This window comes from Peromyscus californicus, unplaced genomic scaffold, assembly GCF_007827085.1.
Source record: "Peromyscus californicus insignis strain IS unplaced genomic scaffold, ASM782708v3 Scaffold_5__1_contigs__length_169319896, whole genome shotgun sequence".
NCBI classification, from domain to species: domain Eukaryota; kingdom Metazoa; phylum Chordata; class Mammalia; order Rodentia; family Cricetidae; genus Peromyscus; species Peromyscus californicus.
This window is the reverse complement of record NW_026294573.1, coordinates 31,483,031-31,495,889: the sequence shown is the minus strand read 5'-3', so window position 1 is coordinate 31,495,889 and position 12,859 is coordinate 31,483,031. Positions and strand designations below refer to the sequence as shown.

Below are 12,859 nucleotides of genomic sequence, written 5' to 3'. Positions count from 1 at the left end.
TCTTGTGGGCAGTTTCTGTTAGAATAATGCACAATATGCACATTTAGAGGTGTGACAATGTAGCCAGAATCCTCCCCTGAGGAGGTATAAACAACGCCTGTTCTCTCCTTATGAGGTCCCCATTATCAAGTGGAAGTAGGGTTCTACCAGTTCACCCCAGGCTTCCTTACAGAGCCTCGGTGAGGGATTATTGACAGGAGGGTGGGTGTCTCCAAACAGCTGCAATGGTGAGTTTACCAAGGATGGATGGCTTCCCCACAGTCACAGAGATGGACACCCTCCCCTCAGCCTTCCCCAATCTGTATCTAGTACCTCCTGAGAATCTGAGCCCACAAGGCCACATGCAATTGCAGAATTGCATACAAATGGCGGCTGTGTGTGAGATTTTCCAAGTCCCCTCCAGATAAGTCTTGCAGCTGATCTGTTGAAGACGGGGCCTGTTTCGCTCAGAGGAAATGTGTCCTACAACAGTCTTGAGGGTAAATTCCTCGAATTAGAATTACTGGGTCAAAGGGTCAAATTGCTGTAAAGAAGCAGGCTGTGGTAGCATGTGATTTAATCCCAGCACTCTGGAGGCAGAGGCAGGTGGATCTCTTGATTTTGAGACCAGTCTGTAGAGTGAGTTCCAGGACAGCCAGGGCTACACAGAATCTGTCTCAAACAAAAAGATTTGTTTTAAATTTTACGAGCTGTGTGTGCACACCAAGTATGGGTGCCTGAGCAGGCCAGAAGAGGGTGTTGGATCCTCTGGAGGAGTTCTGTGCAACTGCCTTATTTTACCTTTGAGACAGTTTTATTGTGTAGCCTCAAGCTAGCCAAAATCCTCCTGCCTTAGCCTTTCAAGCATTACAGGTGTGCCACTACCACCTTTCAAACTTTTTTAAACTTTATTTTTAATTGTGTGTTTGTGCAAACACGTGAGTGTGGAAGCCACCATTGTCTAATCCCACTGGAGCTGGGGTTACAGGTGGTTCTGAACTCAGTCCTCTGGAAGAGCATTATGAGCTCTGCTGTGGGATGGTCTGTATGTCAAGTGTGTTGCTGATTGGTCAATAAATAAATCACTGATTGGCCAGTGGCCAGGCAGGAAGTATAGGCAGGACAAGGAGGAGAATAAAGCTGGGAAATGGAAGGCTGAGTCAGAGAGACACTGCCAGCTGCCAAGATGACAAACAGCATGTGAAGATGCCGGTAAGCCACGAGCTATGTGGCAGGGTATAGATTAATAGAAATGGATTAATTTAAGCTGTAAGAACAGTTAGCAAGAAGCCTGCCACGGCCATACAGTTTGTAACCAATATAAGTCTCTGTGTTTACTTGGTCGGGTTTGAGCAGCTGTGGGACTGGTGGTGACAGAGATTTGTCCTGACTGTGGGCCAGGCAGGAAAACTTTAGCTACAAATGGCGTCCAATGTGGTGGCAAGAGCTTCCACCTAAAAACTGAGAAAAAAGATTCTAAAACGGAGCTAAAAACAGTTCCTAATTGTCTCTCTCAAATGAGCGGCAGCTGCGGGTTTGAGCTACTGGTGGGTTCCTAGCGTGCGTGCTGGACCTGCAGTATGGCAGGAATGAGGCCTCTGCAAGTGGCACATTAAGCTGCATGGTGGATTTAGACTTTGCTAGTACAAAACAAAAAAAAAAGGTTTCTGGGCTACACGCTTCTTGGATAAAAGCATAGACCCACGATAGCTCCCAGAGCTGGTGGAAAACGTACTACCACCATGTTGGGAAGCTGAGGTGGGCGGAGCCAGCAGCCGCAGCTGCTGCAGTTTAAAGCAATAGATTCACAATAAGACAGATTCAGATGTAATAGTTTACAATGTGTGTAAAATATACGTAGGCTTGAAAGAGACAAAAAAGGTGATATATACAGTTATAGAAACAAATACATAGTTTTAAAAAATAAAGTCTTTAAAGAGACAGTAAAATTAATATAAAAAATAAGCCACATAAAGATGAATATTACACAGAGAATCTGGATTGTGTTGTCTTTGGGATGTTTAACTGCAGAAAAACATTTGATTGTAAAAGCTGTTGAGTTATGCCAAAATGTATATTTTAAAGGTACCTTGACTTCAAAATTTGGATATAAGGATATGTTGCTTTGGAAAGGAGACTCTGCTTTTGTTCCCACAGAAAGCCAAAGGCTATGGATTTGTTCCAGATTAAGATACATCAGGTTTGACCAGCTAAGACCCCCTGAAGGTCTCCGATGACACCATGACCCAGATGATCCAACATCCAGAATGGTTTGAAGGCAACTGGCTCAGACAATACAGCCTCATGGACTATTCCATAATCCTAAAATTTTCTTTGTGTCCCCATAAGATACAGCGCCCCCCTCCAGCAGGAAGTAGTAAGAGAAGCTACGCCCAAATTCCCAAATTATATGTAATTTTACTTTGTTAAGGTTAAAACCTTCCTTTTTGAAAAAAAATAAAAAAGGGGGAAGTGCTGTGGGATGGTCTGTATGTCAAGTGTGTTGCTGATTGGTCAATAAATAAATCACTGATTGGCCAGTGGCCAGGCAGGAAGTATAGGCAGGACAAGGAGGAGAATAAAGCTGGGAAGTGGAAGGCTGAGTCAGAGAGACACTGCCAGCTGCCAAGATGACAAACAGCATGTGAAGATGCCGGTAAGCCATGAGCCATGTGGCAAGGTATAGATTAATGGAAATGGATTAATTGAAGCTGTAAGAACAGTTAGCAAGAAGCCTGCCACGGCCATACAGTTTGTAACCAATATAAGTCTCTGTGTTTACTTGATCGGGTTTGAGCAGCTGTGGGGCTGGCAGGTGAGAGAGATATCCTGACTGTGGGCCAGGCAGGAAAACTTTAGCTACAGAGCTCTTAGCTGCTGAACCATCTCTCCAGCCCTTCACCTTTCAAATGTAACATTCGTCCCCTTGTGGGAGCCGGGCATGGAAGCCTCAGGCATGCTGCGTACACAGATTCACCACCAACTGAGCCGAAGGCTTAATCCAAGATCCTGCGTGTCTTTGGGTATTAGACATTGTGTGATATCCGAGGCACACAACAAACATTTCTCTTGGTTTATCAGGCTGTTGTTTTTTATTATTTTACTTTGTTTATAATGCATTTTTGCTGTGTGAAAACTTGCTTTATGTAATTAAACTTTTATCTTTTTGAAGACAGGGCTCACTATGTAGACCAGGCTGGCCTGGGATTCACAGAGGTCTGCCTGCCTCTGTCTCCAGAGTGCTGGGATTAAAGGTGTGCGCCACCATCACGAGCTGGTTTAGGTTTTGTTTTGTTTTGAAGACAGGACCTCATCTAGCCCAGGCTGGTCTGGAACTCACTATGTAGCTGAGAATGACCTTGAACTGCTGATATTCCCACCTCCATCTCCTAACTGCTGGAGTTACAAGTAGGTGCCTACATGCCTGTTTTCTTTTTTGTTTCGTTTTGTTTGTTTTGTTGTTGTTTATTTTTTGAGGCAGGCTTTATCTCTGTATGGTTTTTTGAGACAGGGTTTCTCTGTGTAGCCCTGGCTATCCTGGAACTCACTGCATTGACCAGTCTGGCCTCGAACTCACAGAGATCCACCTACCTCCGCTGAGATAAAAAGGCGGGTGCCACCACTGGCCTGCTGTTTTGTTAAGACAGGGTCTGGCTTGGTAGTTAGGCCAAAGATTACTGACATACCGTGCAGTTTCCAAGTAGCCTCTAGAGGGCAGTACCACCCCACTGAGAGTCTGGTCCTGGGCAAGCACATCCTGCCCCAGGACTTTGCAATGTTGAACTGGTCGGTCTCTATGTGAGACTTCCACCTCATGGCTTTATGGCTTCCTGCTCTTGGCTGCTGTCTGCCTGTGGTCTTCAGTGGCTCCCGTTAGACTTCTACTTGGACCCCTTAGACTTCTCAGATGAAAGCCACCTGTTCCCCTTCTCCACACTTCCTGTTTTAGCAGACACTACCACCCAGCCTGCTGGTCAGGGTCTTGGGGCTCATTCTTGGCATTCATCTGGGCCCAGCTGGCCCCTACCCTCCATCCCTACCACACAGTTCCCCAAGGTGCTCTTTTGTCTCCAGGATGGCCTCTGTCTCCTGCTAGTTTGGTCAGAGTTGCCTTTTTGTTGTGGCTTAGACAGGCTCCTACTAGGCAGCCCTGGATAGCCTGAAACTTACTCCATAGCCCAGGCTGGCCATGAGTTTGCCAGCCTGCCTCTACTTCCCAAGTCCTGGGATTACAGGCAAGTACTATCATGCCTGGACAGATAATTTTTCCCCTCAATTTTAATTTTAATAATAAAAAAATAACATTTACAGTCAGGCAGTGGTGGCACAGGCCTTTAATCCCAGCACTCAGGAGGCAAAGGCAGGTGCATCTTTTGAGTTCGAGGCCAGCCTGGTCTACAGGGTGAGTTCTAGGACAGCCAGAGCTACACAGAGAAACACTGCCTCGAAAAAAATAAATAAATAAATAAAATTTTCACCTGTTAACTATTGTGTGTGTGATGTGGGGCACACATGTCATGATGCCAGCTCTTTCCTGGCACCTTTATATGGGTGCCGGGGAAAGAACTCATGTCATCAGACTCAGCAGGTGTTTCAGCCTCTGAGCCGTCCTGGCAGACCTCGGCATTTTGTTTGGAGGCAGTTTCGTGAACCCCAGACTGGCTTCAAACTCGCTATGTAGCTGAGAATGGTCTTGTAACAGCCGATCCTTCAGCTTCCCAAGGGCAGAGAAGGATGTTTGGTGTCTCCCTGGGCAGCGCCTCTCCCCGAACCCGCAGCTCTCCATTTCATCCAGCTCTCGGGGCTCCCCATCTCCACCCCTTACCCAGTGCTGAGGTTGCAGACGTGTCCGACTTCCTACACAGGTACTGGAGATTCAGACTCCATCCCCCCATGCTTGCAGCGCGGGCACTGTACCCCAGGCTCTCTACAGTCATCTTTGGGGTGACCCTTCCCCACTAGGTTACGTTTCCCCATGGTTGGGACCTCCACGGGAGGTCCACATAGCTGGTATTTGCTGAATAAATAAGAAGAGAAACCAGTGTTAAAAGATCAAAACCACCCTCCTTAGCCTGCTTCACCGCCGAGGGAAGGACCAGGTGAGGCTAATGCATCCCAGAGCCTGAGCCAGCCGCCAGAGGGCCGTGCAGACAGACATGCTTTAAGGACCGGGAGCAGAGTGCAGGGAGACCGCGCTTATTCCTCCCAAGCCTCTCCGAGGTCAGCTGGGCCCAGACACCAGTGGCTGCCAGTTCTTCCCGACTTATGCAAAGCAGACCGACTGGGTAGTGAGCTCTGGGTGTCTGGGGAGGCCCAAAGGCCCCACTATCTTGAAGCAGGTTGAACTGGTCACCCTGCCCCTGCTCTGGCTAGAAGCCTTGTGCAAGGTCTAGACAGGGCTCTCTGTAGTCAGATTCCGAGTGTGGATGGGGATCCCTGAGGCTTTCAGCCCCTCACGCTTTCTTTCTCTTTGACCCCTGATTTCTCTGCTCTGCCGTCAAGGCCCAGAGCCACAAGCATAGGAAGCCAAAGCAGGTGGCCACAGCTGCCTGGCACAGGTGAGGAGACTGTGCTCTCTCTTCTCTGCTTTTGACACTGAGATCGGGAAGGAGGAGGTAGCCTCCTCGTGAGCGCTGGGGCTGGGGGTGAAGCAAGCTGGCATGGGCCTGAACCCTTTGGCTTCCTCAGGAACAGTTCCTGCAAAGTACAGCCTGGCCTGTCACGCTCTGGGCACTTTCCCAGGGGTAGCTGGGGCCTGGGAGCCAATACAAGAGTCCCCCTCCTTACCACGGGCAGCTGTGCCTAGCCATTGGCTTTCCCAGGCGTGGACTGCCACAACCTGTCTTGGCCATCTGTGGCTCCTGAGCAGTGTTTGTCGTTTGTTTTTGATAACCCCTGGGTTTTGTAGTGACCTCCAGCTAGGTCCCCGAGGTGGCAGCTGGGACAGACCTAACCTTCCTGAGGCTGAGACTTTGGGGAGACCCCTCCCCTACGTGCTCAGTGCTGGAAGGTTGACATCAAAACTGGGCAGAAATGCTTCTCTGTTTTCCTGCTGGCCAGACAGGGGACCAGGTTGGCCAGGCCGGTTTCTGCTCTCGCATACTGGTACTGTAGCTAATGGCTGTCTCTAGTCAGTCTCACAATGTGTCCTCTCCTCCTTCACCCCCTGACGCCACGACAGAATGTTTCTCCCATGGGATATGCAGGTCCCTTTCGGAACCCATCAAACATACACAAGCCAGATTTGTTCCCCACCACCCCTCCCAAGTCCTGCCTGGAAACGGCAGCCTGCGGGAGGCTGGCCTCACTCCCTACTAGCCATGCGCTATGGCATCTCGTGTGGAGAGGCTGAGCCCCAGCAGTCACCAGGGACCCTCGTCCCCACTAGCGGCCACCTGATCCAGTGTCTGTTTTGAAATCAAGAGCCTGTGGATGGGGCTGTTGCTCTCAGGATGTGTTCTCATCTGGGGTCCCGGGATAAACCTGGAGGGGAGGAGAGAAGCCTGCTGCCCTGGCCTTGGTGGCTCCAGAGCAGCCCATGTTGGTACACTGACATTAGGTTGACTTGGGCCGTGTTCATTGATTTAGAGCCCAGCAGGACCTGGCGACCTGGTTTTGGTTTGTTTTTTTTTTTTGTTTTTTTTTTTTTGAGACAGGGTTTCTGTTCTCTGTGTATGTAGCCTTGGCTGTCCTGGAATTTACTCTGTAGACCAGGCTGGCCTCAAACTTACAGAGGTCCTCCTGCCTCTGCCTCCAGAGTGCTGGGATTAAAGGTGTGCGCCACCACTGCCTGGCTGTGGGCCAATCTTGAGACCATGCTCAGTGAGGCACCCGCTGCCCGCTGAGGAGCCTGTCCTGTGGAGAGGGGGCAGAAATCAAGACATAGACAGACTACTGTTCAAATTTGTTTTCAAAAATATTTAATATCACAAAGTTTTAAAGCCCATTAGATACTGAATCAGTTCATCAGCAGTGTACAGTACAACTCTAACTTCCTAAGTTACCCACATAGCCCGTGCGGACGTGTGTACACAGGCTCCAGGAAGAAACCAGGAGGACTATTCACCCTGGTCAGCTAGACGGTGGAATTACGGGACTTATAGTCTATTCTTTAAGTTTTAAATTTAAAATTAATTTAAAAAACATTCCCCAGTATATATGTAAGTTTCCTACATAAAGAAGTTTTTTTTTTTGAGACAGGGTTTCTTTGTGTAAAGGCCTTGACTGTACTAGAACTCATTCTGTAGACAAGGCTGGCCTCGAACTCACAGAGACCCTCCTGCCTCTGCCTCCCTAGTGCTGAGATTAAAGGCGTGCGCCACCACACGAATTTTTTTAAAGGCCAAATGTCTGCTTGAGCTCCCCCCCCCCCCCAGTAAGAAGAAAGACTTCGCCCTCAAGGACAGAGTTGGCACATGACCACTAGCGGGCCACAGGTTAGGGCCACACCTACCATGTCTCCACCCTAGAGACCCTAGTGCTGCAGCTTGGCCCTTCTCACAGGTGGGCAAGGTGCAGGGCCAGCACTCACTCGGAGATGGTTTGGGGTAAGCATAACAAAGCCATGTAGCCTTGGCTGTCCTGGAACTTACTCTGTAGACCAGGCTGGCCTCGAACTCACGGAGTTTGTATTTGTATTTGTTCAATACGGCAACAGCAGGGGTACATTCTGGGAGAAGATGGCATTGCTAGGAAGGCTGGCCCAGGCCGCACTGCCAAGTCCATTTAAAATGAGATACTATCAGTCGGGTGGTGGAGGCGCACACCTTTAATCCAGGAGGCAGAGGCAGGCAGATCTCTGTGAGTTCGAGACCAGCCTGGGTTACAGAGTGAGTTCCAGAACATCCAGGGCTACACAGAGAAACCCTGTCTCAAAAAACCGAGTGAGAGAGTAAGGAGGGAGGGAGGGAGAGAGAGGAGAGAGGAGAGAGAGGAGAGAGAGAGAGAGAGAGAGAGAGAGAGAGAGAGAGAGAGAGAGAGAGAGAGAGAGAGAGAGAGAGAGAGAGAGAGAGAGAGAGAGAGAGAGAGAGAGAGAGAGAGAGACTGACTATCTACATACACCTCCACAAGTGGCCAGTGCTGAGGGCTCTGAGCACATCTGAGCCTTGGGTGAGGGGGCTCACAAGGGCAGGTCTAACCCAGCACCCAAAGGGCCTGGGTTAGCACTGAGGCCTGGGCAGGGGTCAGAGTCACAGAGCCAGGGCCAGGACTTGATGGCAGCTCTGTTCTGCTCCACTCCAAACCTGTGCCCTCTCCCTCTCCTCCTGTAAACTGTAGGGAGTTTCTCCACAGTGTGTCTCCTATATTGCTGCATCTGGACACGGGTACAGCACTGTACCCAGCCGACATCCAGATGTGCTGGGCTGCAGCCGTGATGATGTCATGAGGGTCTGTCCCCCACACAGGCAGCCCTGCTTTTGTGTCCTGTGGTGTTTTCTTATTTTTGCCCCTAGGGGCCTTCAGTGAAGGTCATTTTTGCTTCTAACGTGTGACCTGGGTGGTCAGAGATCACCATTAAACCAGATGGTCTTGGTGACAATGCTGATGTCCCAGGTGCTATGTCTCTCTCTTCTCTAAGATCTTTCCATTTGGTGCCATCCACGACTGCCTGGTTGGCTGATGGTGTCAGATGTTGGGGCACTGGGAGGCTGTGATCGCCAGGCGTTTGCTTTGCTGTGGGAGGAAGTCACACAGTGGCCCCATGCTCCTGCTCTACATCGTGGCAGTACAGAGGCGGCATCTTTCAAACATTCATTTCACAAACATGGGTGCTCCTGACGAAGCCAGGCTAGATGCTAAACATTGATGGCTCTACCTCCTACTTGGTTCAGGAAGGTTCGCCGGATAAGGTTGTGAGTCCCATGGCCAAGCCTTTGAGAGGAAATGGCCAAGGAGGCAGACAGGTCCCCTGGCAGGAAGAACTATGGAATGAAAAACAAAAACAAAAACAAAAAACTGCTCCAATTTAGATCTGGGATATCCCCAACAGCCTGGGGACCCGAGGCTTAGTCCCAGGCTCAGGAGCTGGAGGCAGCTGCGTCTAAGGAGGAGGTTTTTCTGGTCACGGGGCAGGTGTCATTGAAGGAGCGTCTGGGACTCATCTACTTTTTCCTTTCTTCAGCTTCCTGTCCATCATGGGATGAGTGGCTTCGTCCCGCCCTGCTCTGTGCCACAATTTGTTGCCTCCCCACCAGCCAAAAGCGGTGGGGCCAGCTAACCACAAACCTCTGAAGCTGTGAGTCAAGAGAAACCTTTTCCTGCTTCAAATTGATTGTCTCCGGCATTTTGTTACAATAACAGAAAGCCAGCTTCGTGTTACAGATGGGAGATTTAAGCTTGGGTAAGAAAGGTCGTTTGTCCAGACACTAAGCAAGTCAGTGTCCTGAAGTTCAGGCTAAGGCCTTGTGCAATCCCAGGCAGCCTTTGTTCGAAGCCCCGAAGCTTTTTTTTTGTTTTTTTTAAAGATTTATTTACTTTTATTCTTATGTACATGAGTGTTTTGCCTGCATGTATGTCTGTGCACCACATGTGTGCAGGAGCCATTGGAAGTCAGAAGAGGGCATTGGATCCTCTGAAACTGGAGTTACAGACCATTGTAAGCTGCCATGTGGGTGCTGGGAATTGAATCCTGGTCCTCTGGAAGAGCAGCCAGTGAAGCTCTTGGGGAAGTTACCATCTTGCAGATCTTCTGGGCTCATTCTTTGTATACATGGAAGGGTCCCCCCCTCTGGCCCCACACAGGAAACCCTCCCAGGTCGAAGGGGAGGGAGAGGCTGCTGTCCTGCAGCATGGCCCCAGTCTCACTCCCTCCAACCTCAGCCTCACTCTGGCCGCTGGTCCCACCCTCCCGGAGGCCCATTCAGGGGTACAGAGTGTGAACTCCATGGAGTGCATCCCTGGGCACCTGGGTGGGTCCACCTCCGCTGGGTGTGTCTCTAGATGGGGATGGGCCCAGGACCTGCTCTTAATGACACAGTTTGGGCAGCTGGACTCTGTTCCCGCAGGTAAATTACAGGCTTTAGCAAGTCAGAAATCAAATAAACACTCCAGCTCCCAGCGGCTGCTCCAGGGGGAACAGTGGTTTCCGAGCCTCCCCACCCAACTCTGCCTAATTACCACCTGTCAGTCCCCTGGGACAGGGGCCTTTTCTTTGACTCACAGGTCCCAGAAACAGGATAGGGCCGCTGGGCCCCCAGGGTGACGCCAACTTGGTGACCAACCTGTTCTTAGTTCCCAGACATAAGCAAATGCTGACACACCTCCCTTTTGCCCCACGCCTGGCTGGAGGGCTGTCTAGTTACTGTGCCCTGGGTGGAATGGATGGGTCTTCCTGGAGGAAAAGGAAAGCCAAGTCCTTTCCTCTCAGGAGCTGCTGGTGGCCATCTGCAGGTCTGTGCTGAGGATGTGGAGGGCCTGTCCAGGGGCAGTGTGAGACGCTCGGAGGGAGATCACTGATGCAGGCCATCAGCTAGGAGAAGAAGCAGGGGCATCTCCTGTGAGCCAGCCTGGACCAGCCACTTCAGCTGTGTTCTTGCTTCTGTTCAGAGTTTACTTTGTCACAGTGCCCATCCCCAAACTGGTCAGCATGGTAGCGGTAGGAGAGGGAACTGCAAGTTCCCAGGGTCCTTTGCTTCTAGGCAGAAGGGCAGACCCAGGACACATGTCATGAAATGTCCCTCTTACTTTTACTGAAAGCCATGAAGCCCAACCAGATGGTTCTTTTTCTTTTCTTTTTCAGACAGGGTCTCCCTGTGTGGCCTTGAACTCACAGAGACCCTCCCTGTCTCTCTAGAGCTGGGATTAATGGCATGCATTACCACACCTGCCTCTGCCTATTCTTTTTCTGACAAGCTAATTCTGCACGAGAGAAGTAGAGCTAGCACTGATCTAAGTGTGTGTCTGTTATACCTAGACATGCCCCTACTGCCACAGTGAATGGTGCAGAGCCCAGATCAGCCAGTTTCAGACTCCAGGGCCACCTCAGACCATCCAGAATCGGCCATTCTGGGCTGGGGATGGCCAAGGAACAGTCTTCCTCTCATGTAGGTCTTCAGTGCTGACCCCAGACCCTCAGTCAGCACAGCTCTGGGATGCTGTGTGCATTCAGTCTGTGCTTGGGGTAGGGGGACTGGGAGAGGGAGGGCCATAGGCCACAAACCCCAAGAAGGGGATAGAGGAGCTGGGAAAGGACCAAAATTTTAGCAGGAAGTGGCCAGGGGAAGTAAGGGCCTCCTGTTGCCCCTGTCTGAGCTATGATAGCATATGAGGGTTTCCTGCCTCTGGAAAGGGGCCTGACCACACCAGCCGGGTAAGGGAGCAGAAGCAGGCTGTTGAGCAGGGCCTCAGTGGCAGCCACAGGCCTTGACCACCATGTTGCGGTGCTTGCGTAGGATGACATTGTTGCTGCTGTCGTAGTAGAGCACAGAGGTGGCACTCAGTTTGGTGGGCGCGCAGCATGCCTTGGGGACGACGTCTGGTTTCATCAGGTGTACCTGACAGGGAGGGAGGGAGGGGAGAGGGGATGCAGGCAGGAGCATAAAGACCTGCCCAGCAAAGACCCGCCCTCACGTGCTTCCTTTCCAGAAGGTCTCAGCCCCTCTGACCGGGCAAAAGTCATTCTCCACCTTTGGCTAGAGCATCCCCTCTCTGTACATGTGGCCTGCCCACTGACCTCAGAGCACAGCCCAGGCACCTGGCTTGGAGGGACTGATTCACAAACCCATCGACACTCTCGGTCCTGCTCCACTGTCACGTTCGCGTCTGCCCAGACACAGAAGACAACTTTGCTTGTCCCCAGCACTGGGTACCCATGGGTGTGTGCCCTCTGAGGTGCCTCCTCTGGAATCTCACTGCCCCACACTTCTCTGCACTTTACTACATCCCCGACAGGTGTGTGTGTGTGTGTGTGTGTGTGTGTGTGTGTGTGTGTGTGTGTGTGACACTCTGCAAACTGAGTTAGAAACTCACACGGGACCAATGCTTAAGTTCTAGAACTCTGTCCCACTTGTGACCCAGCCTCAGAACTTCTGAGGCAAGGCTGTCTTTGTAGGTGATACATCAAGCCTGCATGGGGTTCCCACTGGCTGGCTGACGGTGCCGCTATCCTTGAAATAGGTGTTCATCCATATATCATCCATATAGCCATCTCTCTCTCTCTCTCTCTCTCTCTCTCTCTCTCTCTCTCTCTCTCTCTCTCTCTCTCTCTCTCTTTTTCTTTTTTGAGACAGGGTCTTACTATGTAGTCCTGGCTGTTATGGAACTTGCTATGTAGACCTGATTGGTAGACCAGGCTGGCCTCGAACTCACAAAGATCCACCTGCCTCTGCCTCCTGAGTACTGGGATTACACCACCAGACAGCCGGGCTTGACTTTCCTCTTTCTGTTGCTGCCCCGGATGCTCCTGATGCGGAAGCCCACACCAGGTTCCCTCCACCATCAATGGGCCACGTTAACCTGGAACCCATGGTCCCCCTCTCGCTCCCTGTGGCTTTGCTTGTGTTCTCACTCCAGCCTCCCCAGGGGACAGAGATTGTCCCGTCTGCCGCTGCCGGCAGGTCATGAGCACTTACTGGAGTCAAGCCACTGTCAACGGGGGAAACAGAGGCCAGAGCAAAGTGGGGGAGGAGACAAGGCCTGGGAGGAGCAGGGCTACCCACCCCACCAGGGAACTGCTGACTGCCTGTCTCACTGTCACCCCGGGCTGCTCCTCTCAGGCTCCAGCAAATGCGGTGGCCATGGTGAAAGGATGCCTCGTGTCAGCTCAAACGGCTCTTTTTAATTCATGATGCTCACTCCAGGGCATCATTCACTTGGCATAGTCTCTTGCTAGATAAACACAAAACCGTGGGACACCAGGATTCCAGGAAAAACATTCCAGAAC

General features: G+C 51.0%; 1 protein-coding gene across 1 annotated transcript in view; it reads right to left on the bottom strand.

Annotated features, from left to right (window-relative positions):
• Positions 1-9,423: 9,423 nt before the first annotated feature.
• Bmp8a (bone morphogenetic protein 8a) overlaps positions 9,424-12,859 on the bottom strand; it is a 32,328-nt gene continuing 28,892 nt past the window's right edge. Inside the window, exon 7 of the mRNA XM_052718423.1 lies at positions 9,424-11,471. Coding sequence (XP_052574383.1) covers positions 11,322-11,471 — 150 coding nt within the window. The 3' untranslated portion in view covers positions 9,424-11,321. The remainder of the gene's footprint in view (positions 11,472-12,859) is intronic.